We start from the raw sequence: 16,484 nt of genomic DNA, 5'->3' as shown, positions 1-16,484 counted from the left end.
ATTGGAACCTATGATCTATGGAACTATGTCATAGTGACGTTATAAATCAGATTAAAAGAAACCTCTTACTGCTTGTCATTTTGACATGGTTGTAGAGTGGCCTAGGGTTCCAATTGGTTGACTGTACTTTGCCAATACTAATTTAATTGTTTCTGTATGCAGATGGTACGCGATCGCAGTGGTGTACATCTACAACCGGTGGACGAAGAGCGAGATCAAGTGCCTCGTCAACGGCCAGCTCGCCTCCAGCACGGAGATGGCCTGGTTCGTCTCCACCAACGATGTAAGTACCTTTCATATCATCATCATCATCATCATGTCAGCCGAAAGACGTCCACTGCTGGACATAGGCCTCCCCCATAGATTGCCACAATGACCTGTCCTGCGCCACCCGCATCCAGCGGACTCCTGCGACCTTCACCAGGCTATCAGTCCACCTTGTGGGGGGCCTACCCACGCTGCGTCTTCCTGTACGCGGTCGCTACTCGAGAACCCTTCCGCCCCAACGGCCATCGGTTCTACATGCAATGTCCCCCGCCCACTGTTACTTAAGTTGATTCGGAGGGCTATGTCGGTTACTTTGGTTCTATTGCGGATGGTCTCATTTCATAACATAAACTTTGGGTGACCTTGAGCTTTCTTATGCAATCTTGTTCATCATCATCAAGTTGAACCAATATTTTGTCGAAAACCGATGCATGTGTGCAAATCCACATTTTGTTTGAAACTGAATATTCCCCCCACTAAACAAGTCGCAAGCACACAATGGCCGTTTCCTACGAAGATTAATATGCGTCCAGCATGTAGAATAGAGTTTATCATGTGTGAATAGTACATTATTCAGCTGAATTGCTTGCCTTCGCCTTTGAATTTTACGCCCCTTTGTATGGAGTTAACGTAAAATGTTATTGTAGCTTGCATTCGGGCTTTAGTTCGCTGGGAATCTTGTTGAAAAATTAGGAATGACTTTTTACTTACCGTAAAAAGTCATTCCTAATTTTACGTAAGACTAGTATACATCTTGTATATAGTTAGTTAAGTTTTGTTAGTTCATAAGTAAACAATATTTGTACGCCTGTCGGGGCAAAACAAGAATCGTGCTGTGGATTTTTTTTTTTGAACACCTATGTATATACGCTTGTTTTATGCAAATAAAATAATCATTCATTCATTCCTTCATTCATTCATTCATTCATTCATTCATTTATTCATTCATTCATTCATTCATTCATTCATACCTTCTGCATTTTGAATAACTTCACTAGACATATTTTGCTAATACGTGCCTGAATTGCCTGAATTTACAGTCATTAGGGTTCCGTAGTTTTTATTTAAAATTACTTTGATCGGAACAGGTATAGACCGTGATGATCTTATGGTTTTTGTAGAACTCCCAATATTTCGACGCAGTTAGGCATTTTCATAGCTAAGGGGGCATTTTCAGGACTAAATTAAGCAAGAAATTTGAATAAAAATATTGTTTTTGTGTTAATTACATAAACTAAGCGATAATCCACATTCAGAACGTGAAAAAAGTTATTTTTTAGACAGACTCGCTGTATTTGAATTTACGAGTAGTACTTATAGTCAAAAGACTGCAAATGTTAATTTTGCTATCAGTCGAAATTTTTGGTCCGTATGCGCCAACAATATATTTATTTATTTAATCTTTATTGAACAAAGAAACACAATGTAGGTACAATAGGCGAACTTAATGCCATAAGGCATTCTCTACCAGTCAACCTTTAGGCAAAGCAGAGAAGTTGTAGGCGGTGCAAAATTACAAACACAAAAGAACTATAATTAGGTACCTACATACAATATTATTCTTAGATCATAGACCGTGTGTAAAAATCATGAAACCCTTTAGCACGTAATATAACCCCCCAACCTGAAATATCTCATACCCCATAATCTAAACACGCAACGTATCTACGTTATGATTAAGCCATCAAAAGCCAACTCCGCGCCATAACAAGATTTCCAAGTGTCAACTTTTGACTCGCACATGCCTCCAAATTTGCATGCCATTATTCGCTATGTTGTTATTATACAGCCTGTTTTATTGAATCCCGTTAACTTTAAGGGAAGATTCTTTAGTTCAAATACAATAAATTTCTCTAAGAAACTAGCCTCTTAACTCTTGTGTGGCACTTACCACTTTTTTATAATGTTATTTGTTTTGACATGTGCCGTCAAACATTTTAAAATGCCTTTAATGTTATGGATGATTAAGGTCCTCTCACACTAATTAATCCATTTATTATGTATGGAAATAAAAAAAAATTCGAATTTAACAAAAACTAATATACAGGATGTTTCCTGATGATGAACCTAACTGCGCGTCGAAGTTAACGGACAACAAAAAAAAACACGGTGTATAAATTTACATCGTGTCATTCACAATGACGCTCGAATTTTACTTCATTAAAATGAGGGCATGCGACTTCGTGGATGGCACGGCCGCGACCTCTATGTTGTTATAAATTGCTGGTAACGATAAGCACGTGACGAGTTGGAAACGTGACGCGTGTGGGTGGTTGAATAATTTTAACTTTAGAATCGTGGATAACAAATTTTACTTGAACCAAAATAATAGTACTGTAGGTAGTTACCTACAGTGCTATTATTTTTACCTATGTATGTTTACATACATAGGTACATGTAGCTGCTAAAAGGTATCATTATTATACATACATACATACAATCACGCCTGTGTTCCATAAAGGGGTAGGCAGAGCACATGAAACTACTAAAGCTTCAGTGCCACTCTTGGCAAATAAGAGGTTGAAAGAAAACGAAACTATGGCATTGCAGTGACAGGTTGCCAGCCTCTCGCCTACGCCACAATTGTAAAATGCACAAATTTGCTTTTGTAATATTTTGTTATGTTTGAATGTTAAAGTATTACAACGTTATGATGATAAATATGTGAAAATTACAATACGGTCAAGATGATAAGACACATCAAGATGGTACTCGGGATCTGATGATGGAGCCAGAAGGTGGTCACCAGTACCAGTGAACCATGTCAGTAAACCACATCGTGTTTAGGCTCGTTGGGTTCGTCTCAACTCTCAACAAGACCTTTGACAAGAGGTGGTACTCAGGGTCTGATGATGGAGCCAGATGGTGGTCACCAGTACCAATGAACCATATGACTATACCACGTCGTGTTTGGACTCATTGGGTTCGTCTCAACAAGACCTTTGACAGGAGGTGGTACTCAGGGTCTGATGATGGAGCCAGATGGTGGTCACCAGTACCAATGAACCATATGGCTAAACCACTTCGTGTTTAGGCTCAATGGGATCGTCTCAATAAGACCTTTGACAAGAGCTGGTACTCAGGGTCTGAAAATGGAGCCAGATGGTGGTCACCAGTACCAGTGAACCATGTAAGTAAACCACATCGTGTTTAGGCTCGTTGGGTTCGTCTCAACAAGACCTTTGACAAGAGGTGGTACTCAGGGTCTGATGATGGACTCAGATGGTGGTCACCAGTACCAATGAACCATATGACTAAACCACATCGTGTTTAGGCTCATTGGAATCGGCTCAATAAGACCTTTGACAAGAGGTGGTGCTCAGGGTCTGATGATGGAGCCAGATGGTGGTCACTAGTACCAGTGATCCATATAACTAAACCATTTAGTAATCAGGCTCATTGGGTTCTTACTTCTTCTCAACAAGACCTTTGACAAGAGGTGGTACTGAGGGTCTGATGATGGAGCCAGATGGTTGTCACCTCACCGGTACCAATGAACCCATTAACTGAACCACTTCGTGTTTTTTATGTTATTCACATATGCGAGTTGATTTTTTGGTGACCACCATCTCTCTCCATCACCAGACCCTGAGTACCACCTCTTGTCAAAGGTCTTATTGAGCCGATTCCAATGAGCCTAAACACGATGTGGTTTAGTCATATGGTTCATTGGTACTGGTGACCACCATCTGTCTCCATCATCAGACCCTGAGTACCACCTCTTGTCAAAGGTCTTGTTGAGACGATTCCAATGAGCCTACACACGATGTGGTTTAGTTCCATGGTTCATCGGTACTGGTGACCACCATCTGTCTCCATCATCAGACCCTGAGTACCACCTCTTGTCAAAGGTCTTGTTGAGATGAACCCAACGAGCCTAAATACGAAGTGGTTTAGTTACATGGTTCATTGGTACAGGTGACCACCATCTGACTCCATCATCAGACCCTGAGTACCACCTTGAAGTAATTAGAATTGTATTTGACTTATCATTATATTAATATATACTTTACTCTAATACTTATCATATAACAAAAGCAAATATTTGGAATGGGATCTACTTAAATATGATCACAGTTTATAATTATTACCTTAAATTTTTAAATAAATTTTAACATTATTAATATTATTTTGGGCTATATTCCAGTATTTTCGTACAAAATAACGTTTAAAAAATAAAAGCTTGTATCGAGATAGTAGATTGTGGTTGTTATCAAAATTCCATAGGAAGGATCAAGATTGTTTTGTCCATTATTGTAGTGCGAGCGAGTGATAAGACGTGCTAGAAAGGGTCGGCATATTGGGCTCGCGCGGCGGGTAAAATACCTAATTTCGCCCGACGCCGAAATGTTATAACGCTCTTAATCCATAGCCCATAGTCACCTTCTACGACACCCACGGGAAGAAAGGGGGTGGTGAAATTCTTAACCCGTCACCACACAGTCAATTTAATTATCATAATATTTGTTTATTTGTTTATTAGGATCACCAACAGAAGATACAATATACATACTATAAATTACAGACTATAAAAGCCCATTCATAATTGATCCCCCACTTATAGGTAATCACAGCATGCAAATACATATTAAGTTTGACAATATTCCTATTGCCCCAAGGGCTATATAAATTAAATAAGTTTACACATTTAAACTATTACAAATTAACACAGAAATTATCAATAAGTAAAATGAGTTAGCATTAGCAAGATCCGACAACAAATAATAATTTGTTTTTAAATTAATATATTGTATAGTAATTCCATATCGTATTCTCATCAGCATTCGTCACGGAAGCGGAGTTTTCCGTGATCATGATGCACTGTAAGTAAGTTGTTATCAAAAATTATCTCGCTGTCAGTTTTGTGACGACAATTAAGCATAAAATCTGTCGAAAAATTTAAATTAACATTTTTCTCGTTCTGAATGTAGATTATCGCTTAGTTTATGTAATCAACACAAAAACAATATTTTTATTGAAATTTCATGCTTAATTTAGTCACAAAACTGACAGCGAGTTAATTTTTGGGTCCTTCATTATGAAAATGCCCAACTGCGTCGAAATATTGGAGTTCTACAAAAACCAGAAGATCATCACGGTCTATACCTGTCCCGGTCAATGTAAGTTTATATAAAAATGACTGTGAATTCAGGCAATTCAGGCACATATTAGCGAAATATGTCTAGTGAAGTTTTCAAAATGCAAAAGGTAAGTAAAAAGTAATTCCTAATTTTCCATTTTCAACAAAATTCCCAGCGAACTAAAGCCCGAATGCAAGCTACAATATCATTTTACATTAACCCCATACAAAGGGGCGTAAAATTCAAAGGCGAAGGCAAGCAATTTTGAGCTCAGCTGAATAATGTACTATTCACACATGATAAACTCTATTCTACATGCTGGACGCATATTAATCTTCGTAGGAAACGGCCATTGTGTGCTTGCGACTTGTTCAGTGGGGGGAATATTCAGTTTCAAACAAAATGTGGATTTGCACACATGTATCGCTTTACGATAAAATATTGGTTCAACTTGATGATGATGAACAAGATTAAATATTTCATATTTCGTGCCAGTCTTATAGATATTTAACGATTTTGGTAATTGCTTGAGAGTCTCGGGGTATTCAGCTGTATAAAACGACAAAGTCACAAAAACTTCAATAACTATGTACGAGTATGTACCATAAAATTTGAAACCTTGTATGTAACTAAAATGTCTTAACCAGCTACAGAATGGGAATCAAGAATCCTTGTTTGTAGCTGATTAGATATTGGATCAGTCAGATCAGATCAGTGTTTCTATGTATATGCTTTGCTTACTTTTGGTTACAAAACAGGAATCTAAAATTCCCTGTATGTAGCCAGTTACGTATTGGACCACAGTGGTAAGTACCCTCTGATAAACATGGGAGAATCCGCGCAGGTCACTATGTATATTATACGAGTAAGTAATATATGAACAGATACGAGTCAATATATGATATTTTAGAATCACTTTTTAACCCCCGACGCAAAAACGACGGGGTGTTATAAGTTTGACGTGTCTGTCTGTCTGTTTGTCTGTTTGTCTGTCTGTCTGTGTCTGTCTGTGGCATCTTAGCTCCCGAACCGGATGAACCGATTTAGATTTAGTTTTTTTTGTCTGAAAGCTGAGTTAGTCGGGAGTGTTCTCATGAAAATCGGTCTACTATGTCTACTAGCCATGTTTCATGAAAATCGGTCTACTATGTCACGGTCGGGGTTTTTTCAAAATTTTAATTTTGTAGTAGGTTATCAATCAAGCGAAGCTCATTCATGTACCTACATAGTTCAAACATTTATTGCTTCTTTGTTGCCGTTTATTTGATCTGAGAGAGCATAACATAATGCCAATCATTTCCCAGTTTAGTTATTCCAACCCCAAGCTGAGAGAAGACAAAATGTCTCGTGAATTAGGTACGAGCGGCGTCCGCTGCGAGATTGGCCCGTTTAGCCCCGACCGCCTTCATAACAAATTCACAAGGATTCCTGTCTGCGTCCAATATGTCAGGGCGAGCAGGCGTGCTATTCTGTACGCTTCGCGAACTTACCTACCACGTCAATGTGCAAGAATTTCAAATATGGAGTGCATGAAATGCGAGGGAAAATGCGCCACTTGTAATAGGTTCGTATATGTTGCAGACAATCGGAAAATGGACTTTCAGCTAATCGTGTGTCTATGGATTTAAGGATATTGTAACTAAATATCGTAAACTAGGGAACAAATCAAATTTTTTAGAATGATTTTCTGTTTGTTCAAATATAGTGTTGTTTCCTTGTGATTTTAAATATTTCATGACATTTACCGTTCATTAAAAACGGCAAGGCCCACTGGTGGCCGCTGTCCCGGGAATCGAATCCCGGTAAGGGCATTTATTTGTGTGATGAGCATAGATACCACCACCAGTGTCATGGACGTTTTCTATGTATATAGATATTTTATATTATATATATCGTTGTCTTACTTGCAACACAAGTTTCTGAGCTGAGGACTCTGACGATCTGTGTAAGAATGTCCTATAATATTTATTTATTTACCGTTTATTAACTAGTGTAAAAGTAATAGCGTTATCCTTCTGAGGAGAATGATGAAAATTCCTACGATCATAGTTCAGCTGGTCAGGATGAGTTTGTAATTCGCTTGCGTGCAGTGGGAATGTATCGTAGTCTCTGGAGGTGTCACTTTAGCCGCTCCAGTTTATGCGGCCCTGGTACAACCGGTGACATATTATACTTATGCATGCAAGAGTGGCACTTTTGATGCATTATAGCAAAACGTTAGGCAGAGTAGTTGGGAAGATTGATCTATCTAGTAGCTTTACTTGGCGCTTACTCTACGTAATTGAAGTGTACATACATACATATGCGAACTTATGTAGTATTTGAAAGTAATATTAAATCTCTTTTTGGATGCACATTCGATATTTGATAGGCAATCTTTATATGATTAGATTTTTTTATTTTAAACACCGCTCATTGTCGTCAGCCCACCAGTAACGTAGTTATTAAAGGAACTAGCAACAATATAATAAATAGAGTGAGAAGGAACTTACTAAGCTATGCGTCAGACACGCCCGCCCCTAGTCATGTATTCCTACAGCCTACTCTGGGTTATTTAGTGCACAAGCCCCCAAGTTATTTAATCCGCAACACACAAGCCTGTTTGTATTCTGATTTTTGACATCGAAATTCGTGAAAATTTAAATAGATATAAATAAATAAATAAATATTTTACACAGATCAATACAAAAAGCAAAGCTTGTTATGGGTGCAGGCGACGTTATACATACTTAAATAGATAAATACATACTTATATACATGAAAACATCCATCGAACAAATATCTGTGCTCATCACACAAAAAATGCCCTTACCGGGATTCGAACCCAGGACCGCGGCTTAGCAGGCAGGGTCACTAGATAGCCATCGTCATATCCATACTAATACTTATAATGGGAAAGTGTGTGTGTTTGTTTGTTTGTCCGTCCTTCACGGCAAAACGGAGCGACGAATTGTCGTGATTTTTAAAGTGGAGATAGTTGAAGGGATGGAGAGTGACATAGGCTACTTTTTGTCTCTTTCTGACGCGAGGAAGCCGCGGGCAAAAGCTAGTAATATATAAAATATACAATTATTCTAGTCAAATCTTAAAAGCTAGATTAACTTGACTATCTGTACATGAGTAAGTTGGATGATAGTGCTAATTATGATGCCATTGAGCTAATCTCATGATTAACACTGATGGCTAGAGAATCTCTGTAATGAAACAATGCAACCTAATAGTGTGTATGTATTAAGATTGTCCATTCAAACCAGTGATATCCTGTGTGAAGTTTCATTTCTTTATATTTTAACTAGCTTTTGCCCGTGTTAGAAAGAGACAAAAAGTAGCCTATGTCACTCTCCATCCCTTCAACTATCTCCACTATAAAAATCACGTCAATTCGTCCCTCCGTTTGGCCGTGAAATACGGACAAACAAACAGACACACACACTTTCCCATTTATAATATTAGTATGGATTATATTTAAATATATATAATTGCGTAATTACTAAAGTGTAGTCATAGAGAAGTTTAGCTTCAGATAGCCCGCGCTCTGAAAGCGATAGGATTACCACATGAATATTCATCGCGCGCTAAGTGTTTGCGGGAACTCGGCCGCGACAGTTATGTGACATTATACGGATGGATTAGGGGGTACGTGGTTTAATCGCTGCAATTGTGTTAAGTGACTAATTGTAGTTATACAGCTTCTGGGGACCCGGCCTTGAAGACGGGTCAGTGTCTCTGAAATGTTAGAAACTTGGCAGATTTGAGGACCTACATGACAACCTGATTTTTGCCCAGAACGTGCAAGTTGTGGAATGAGCTACCTTCTGAGGTGTTTCCCTTGCGCTATGACATGGGGTTCTTCAAGAAGCAGGTATTTAGGGTTCTCAAAGTTCGGCAACGCATAAGTGGCTCCCCTGATGTTGCTTATGTCCATAGGCGGCGATGACTGCTTACCATCAGGCGGCTCGCCTGCTCGACGTTTGCTGCCTATTTCATAAAAAAAAAAATCGTAGAGTTCATATGTCGACAAATGCTGAAGGAAAACTAACATGTCGAGTTACGATGAAGAAATATACTCATAAATTTTGATCCGTAGAGAAGAGCAGCCAGAAATTAATACGTAGGTATTTATTAATGCCCAAACAAGCTAAAACGGAAACTTGAGACAGGAGCTGTTGCCACGAGGAGTGTTTTCAGGCCGTTAAGTTGATAGATTCGAGGAAGCGCCTGGTGTCTGTTGGTTTGTTAGTGCGTTTTCACATTATCCGATGCGATATCGGCTGTAGTTAGGAAGGATTTCAATAGCAAAAATCATAGATGGCAGCTTAAATGTATGGGATATCAGTCCTACATCCGTTAACGGATCGGATAATGTAAAAACGCACTTAGGTGGACGAAGAATCGCGTGTCGCGTGACACTGCTGTATGATACTAGCCTAGGATCCGGGGTAAGTGACGTGTATGAAGAGAGACCATGATCATTTTCACTATTATATATGAGTATGTATGATTTTATGTGGATTGCACTAAACGAGTAATGTATACTGACATTACTGACTTGTAAAAGAGCCTTTGAGGCCTCATCAAAAATTTGAGAGCACTTGTCGGTAAAGCAATTTCCGAGCATATCATGATCTAAATTTAATAGAACAAATTTTAGCCTACTTGTAGAATACATTTTAGAATATAGCTATCTTCAGCAGTTGGTGATAGAAAGCTAATGATGATTGGTGACTTCATACTCCTCTCATAATGCGTTCTCGTTAGCCTGTGGCATATAAGGCTTTATAGGGTAATAAATCGGCTCGGCACACATTTCCACCGCGTGCTTAATGCACCGGCGGGAACGATTGATGATGCCTTTGTGCACTTTATTATCCTACCACTGGACCTAGTTCCCTGTTGCCATATATCAATATCATTCTAGTAGGTACTTTTTAATGTTGGATACCAGGGTTAAGAACTTACCATAGTTTACAATCTGTTTTATTCAAAGGTAGTTAGCTAGTAGATAATAGCTACGTTTGAGTCGTATTCTGTGCTTTATATACGCAGGACTCATCCCAATTTTGGGAACATTTCAGTACGATATTTTTTGTAGTAAGTTTTTTTTTACTTTTTAGATTTTAAAATCCAAACCAAGCTGATTGTCAAATGTTTATTTGGAAAATGTTAAATTAAAGAAAATGGCTATCAATTGCTGGCTGACTAATATCCGTAGTAGTAGACATTTTCCACTTTTAAATTTATTCTAAGCCTAGTGGCATCGATTGCAGACGTTTCTGCTAATCAGAAGTTAAAATTTAATATCCGTAGTCTTTACAAAGATGCGTCTGGATCTAATTTCTAAATCCTTATAAATGCAATTAAAATAAAGGTCACTTTTTGAATTGCTTATTCTTATTCCCTTTGATGTCGCGCTTTTTAAACGAGGACAAAGGCTAAATTAGCAATAGTAGAAACGGTCCTACATAATATAGCAGGGGCGTTGGGGTAATGTGGTTAAGTTTACCTCGAAAAATTTAGATGACGAGATATTTGTAAGACAAATGTCGGACTTGTTTTTTATTTATAATTAGATGAAACAGAGTGGAGGAAGAAAATTATAGTATTTTATGCAACTGGTGGTTAAAAGAGGTCAAAAAAGGTGAGTGGCGTGGGTAACAATTTGAGGCGAAGCCGAAAATTGTTAATAAAGACGCCACGAGCATTTTTTGACTCAGTTAAACACCGTTGCATACAATACTTTTTCTACGACCAAGCACTTATTTTGAAAGAAAATTATAAATTCAACAAATACCTACTTTCAGTCATCTTAGTTATCTAGGTGGACCGCCTACCATTTTGAATATGCAGTTTGAGTGCAAACATGAAAATAAAACTGTCTATGGTATGGTTCTTTGAAGCCTGGCCACTAAGACGAATCGAGCCGAGTTGAATCGAGTTCTCATATATTTGAATGCGATTCGACGCGTCGCCAATGAACGCAGCAGAAAACGAAGGAGTCTCGACTCTGCGAATTGGTTTGTTAAGTTGGTAGCAATGTATTTACTGAACTTTAACAGCTATATCGTGCTACTGCTACTAAATGTTTTCAGGGTATAGACTAGATAGACTTGTCCTGACATCTTTTATGTAGGGTTTTAAAGTTCTATGCACGACCTTGTAAGTCACGAATAACAGTACGGGAGTAGAAAAAATTCTTAATTTGAAACATCTAAAGATGTTGTGATCTACCGCCTCTCAAAGTAAATTTTGGTTCGCGATTTTTTTTGTATATGAGACGTACCTACCTATATCTCTCATGATAGTAAATAGGTATTTGGAATGACAATTGTCACCAGTTTTTATGATGATCGTTCATTATTATGCATGATGTAAAAGGGTCCCATATGGCGCCTGGTTTCTCACTCTACGTACAGTTAAGCTAGCAAGGTCTTGCTACATACTTCGGTACACTGAATACAACATACACAACACAACAGAATTATACAACTAATTCCGTTTAATATACAGAACCCACCCGGGAAACAAGGGTTTGTTTTATCGTTTAGAAAATTATCTATAAATGTGTCTAATATTGAACCTATTAGTAGTCGTAGTACTTATCTACTCATAATTCGTGATAACGTTATGATTGAATGTGTCTTCATTATTTTTTGTACAAGGATGAATACCATAACCTAGAACTTTTGGCTTCTGAATTGAGATTTCCGAATTTCACGCAGGTGAAAACTTGGTAGTGTTTAAATTTATTATTTATGAACTAAATAACTTATCTGATCGTCTCATCATCATCATCCTCCTTGCGTTATTCCAGCATTTGCCACGGCTCATGGGAGCCTGGGGTCCGCTTTGACAACTAATCCCGTGATTTGGCGTAGACAGTAGGTTCTTCGAAAGCGACTGCCATCTGACCTTCCAACCCGAAGGGTAATCAGGCCTTATATTGGAATTAGTCTGGTTTCCTCACGATGTTTTCTTCACCGAAAATCAACTGGCAAATATCATATGACATTTCGCACATAAGTTCTGAAAAACTCATTGACACAAGCCGGGATTCGAACCCGCGACCTTCGGATCAAAAGTTACTCGCTCTTTCTGCCAGCGCTTTTTTTATTTGATGATTTATCTGATCGTCTAATTCTCAATAATTTACTAAGTTTATCAACTAAATGAAGTGGACAGCAAAAACGTTCAACAATGGAATATCTGATCGCGATCGTATAAACAGGCAAATGTTTTAGTTTGTTTACCAAAACTCTGGAAACTTTTCCAATCTTGAGATTGTTGAGATAACCTTTACAACTCTGCCCTCGTAACCGAGAGTCGTATTCGGATGTAGCTAAAATGTAAAAACTCAGAAGTACCTTGGTATGTATGTGAATGACTATCAAGCCTATACCTAAGCCTTTTCTATAGTAGGTTAATTGATTGTCATAATTTGGATTTCTTTCAAACCGTTTTTTGCCAAGAGTGGCACTGAAACTTTGTAGATCATGTGCTCTGCCTACCCCTTTATGGGATATAGGCGTGATTATTGGTATGTATGTATGTATGTATGTTAATTGATATTGTATCTATCAATCGATACTAATTGTATAGGTATATTCGTGTCTGCCTGACTGTGTGTTGCCCCTTCACACTTAAACCTATCAATTTAATTTAGACTCGGATAAAAGCTAAGTTATTTATAAAATTTAAAGTTACAATTTTATAGACTGTTTTGCGACTGATCTTTTAGAATTCTTGTCCTTTTTAGCAGTATCAAAGAAGTTATCATACTTTTTTTTAATTTTTCTGCCCAGCAGAAGGTTTTATGTTAAGCTGATCGAAAGGTCTCCTGATTATCTTTTACATCTTAATCCTTTCATTTCTCTTCTCTTGCGCGTCACCTTCATTTGTTCCTTCAGTAATTCCTTCCATTTGTACAACATTTTACAGAATACCAAATATCGTGTTTCCACCTCAATAGGCCTCCGTTAAGCGTTCTCACGTGTCACCTCCACGGAGTGTTACCGTAAATGGGAATTCACATGACGTTCCTGCGTAACGGATTGAGAACAAATGGAGGGCTTAGGAGATAAGAGGACGGCGTTCAAGAATTTCGAAAGTTAATGGTTAAGATTAATGATTTTAAGATTTGAACCCGCGACCATCAGGTTACAAGGCCGACCATTTACAACCAAGCCACTGTGATAATCGTGTTTCGGAAAATGTTATTGTAAAATAAATTAAAATAAATAACAACACGATTATAACTATAAGACACGTGCCGTAGATACGATAAGATATTTCAAATTTGTTTTTTAAATAATACGCATAACTTATATGCATGCATATACTTGTACATGCATATATGTAGGTGGTAGTAGACCAAATTTTTTACATATCTTAGAAACTCAAGTTCGAATAGGACAGTGACTCGATGTAGGTAATTTGAATATATTTTTGGTGAGATCCTGATATTTGTCTTAAATCTCATCCTCGAAGTTTACGCGATGGACATTGGATTGAAACCCTTTAAACAAACTTCCACGTCGGTCCACTCGAGATAAATAAACAAAATCCTCCTACCTAAAAAGGGGCAAAATAATAACGACGACGTCCGCAAATTGGGAAACCTCCTCCTTTGATGTCGATTAAAAAAGTTTTACTCAGAAACCGATCTGCATAAAAAAAGATTATTACATTCTGTAAATTCTTGATTCCGTCGCTCTGATATTCCACTCTTTAAGCCCCCCCCCCCCATATCCAGCGTCTCGCGAGCGTAGCGTCGGGCCAACTGTATGGAAAAAGGAAAAAGCCAATCTATGCTCTACAGTTGGGCCGACCGACGTTACGCTCGTGAGACGCTAGATGTGTGTGGGAGGGGAGGGACTTAATGCCAAACCGAAAATTTTGTACAAGAGGAAAAAACCATTTCGTGTTTTCTTCTAAGTATTTTTGGATGTTTATAAAGTTCCATTTCTGTTATCTTGTATTCATTCCTCCAATACCTAAAATCCGATCTCGTCAGTCTCGGCCGAGCACCAGGAATTCAGGAATCTGTAGCCGTTGGAATGTGACGCCGGCAAAGGCAATGTTGTGCCTACTCCGCTCGGTACGCTTGTAGCTGTTTGCTTTGTGTTACTCTGTTCCGGATTCCGAATGAAATCCGAGTTCAGGTTGTTATGTGAATCAGCTTTACGCGAATTAAATTCTACGCAATCTAAAGTGCCAGCTTAAAGACGCACATAACAACAACACAGTAACAGATCGTGTTTCATCTTGTGACTTGGCAAAAGGAATCCATCTTCATGTATTTTTATTTATTGGTGCATCAGAAGTTCTAAAAGAGCGTCGCTAGAAGATACATATTTAAAAATATTGCGAGTGATTCCGATAGCAGCATTACAGTAACTTCATTACTCAAAGTCGACTTGAAATATGAGATTCAAGACTGCACTTTATCAGATACCAAAAGCAACGATGCTATCATAAAAAATCCAGCTAGAAATAACTCCGCAAGGTTTTCGCTGCAGCGACTAAAATATATGTAAAATATCGTCGGGATCTGCATCTGCATGCCATAGACTTGGGCCGCGGATAATGCAGCAGTCTTCATGAAAATCGAGAGTTATCGGCGGAGATTCTCCCAATTCGCTTACGTTTATTACATTTAACATATTTAACGCTTTTAAACACAACAGCGGATCCCTCTTACCCATATTAATATAAATGCGAAATTGTGTCTATCTGTCGGTGTGTTACATGTTCTTTCTTAAACAGCTGAACCAATTAATTTAAATTTTGCTATATAAATAGGTTTAGTCCCATGACATAGGATAATTTTTATTCCGGAAATTATCCCACTTCCACCCCGGAAGTGAGATAATTGAGGGAGCGCCTGTCAATTGATATAAACATTTTGCTCAAATGGAATTCTTGCCTTAAAGGTTTTATCAGGCGCTATCTAAATTTCTTATTTGCACAAAAAAGTCGCGGGCAAATGTAGTAATGTCAGATTATGAGCTTCAATTTCAGTGTTTCTCCGGACGTTTTATTGGCTTCTAGATCTGTGCGCCGTAGTTATTTATATTTAATCCTGCACCTCGTGGGACGGCTATTCTCCAGTCTCCACTCCGCCCTAATTACAGATTTTTCGGGTCGGATTTGTTCGGAGGCTTTGCACAAAATTACTTTTTATTTTTATTATAAATGAGCAACCTATGGGTAGGAAGGGATTCTTGAGCTCGCACCCTTCTCTCGGTTTTGTATTTTGTAATCAATTAGGTGGGCTTATGTTGGCGCTTGGGGAATCCTCTCATGATAACGATGGCGAAGTAAATGGAGTTCTGGCGTGATGAATTATATTTTAAGTAACCTTGTTATACGGGTGCTTTTTAATTTTGATATGCTACGAAATAGACTGCCACTTTTAAGTTAAGCAATCTCAAGGAATGCTATAACTTGCATAGCTATAACTTTAGAGGACTCACATAAAGTGTACACTTTGAGACATTGTAATATTATGGCACCATGAGACCATGACCTAATTAATCATGGATACAAAAAGTGTGTCGAGATCATTAGATTTGCCACAATGATAATATAATTAATATTTATATTCATTTATTTGTATTAATTTGCCTATTGGAAACTATAACTTCAGCTATAAAAGCATCAAGATTGCAATTTTTGGCCAAATATTTACAAATTGTTTATATTCTGATTATATTAACTCGAATACCCAAAGGTTGTCTGGAAGAGATCGCTCTTGAGCGATAAGACCGCCTGTTGTTACCTCTGTTAATTTGTTTTTGTTTCTTGTGCATTACTTGTAAACTATGTGAAGTGATAAAGAGTATTGTATTGTATTGTTTTGTCACCAGCCCTTCGACAAATGCTACATCGGAGCGACAGCCGAGCTGGATGAGGAGCGAGTGTTCTGCGGACAAATGGCCGCCATCTACCTGTTCGGCGAGGCGCTCACCACGCACCAGATCTGCGCCATGCACCGGCTGGGTCCAGGGTATAAGGTGAGCTGGGACCTATTCCTGTAATTTTGTGGGGTGGCAAGGTCGCCATGTAAAGAGGAAAGTCCGATATATTTCCAAAGAGCTACTAGTGTAACGTTCTTATACCAGAGAGGAAAGATCCACG

General features: G+C 38.2%; 1 protein-coding gene across 1 annotated transcript in view; it reads left to right on the top strand.

Moving 5' to 3' along the window:
- The window catches only part of LOC125235751 (neurobeachin-like), a 462,438-nt gene that overhangs the window by 95,333 nt on the left and 350,621 nt on the right, over positions 1-16,484 (top strand). Inside the window, 2 exon segments of the mRNA XM_048142334.1 lie at positions 163-283; positions 16,214-16,360. Coding sequence (XP_047998291.1) covers positions 163-283; positions 16,214-16,360 — 268 coding nt within the window.

The sequence above is a fragment of the Leguminivora glycinivorella genome, chromosome 18 (genome assembly GCF_023078275.1).
Source record: "Leguminivora glycinivorella isolate SPB_JAAS2020 chromosome 18, LegGlyc_1.1, whole genome shotgun sequence".
NCBI lineage: Eukaryota > Metazoa > Arthropoda > Insecta > Lepidoptera > Tortricidae > Leguminivora > Leguminivora glycinivorella.
The sequence above is the reverse complement of the archived record's forward strand: the minus strand, read 5'-3'. Positions and strand labels throughout refer to the sequence as shown.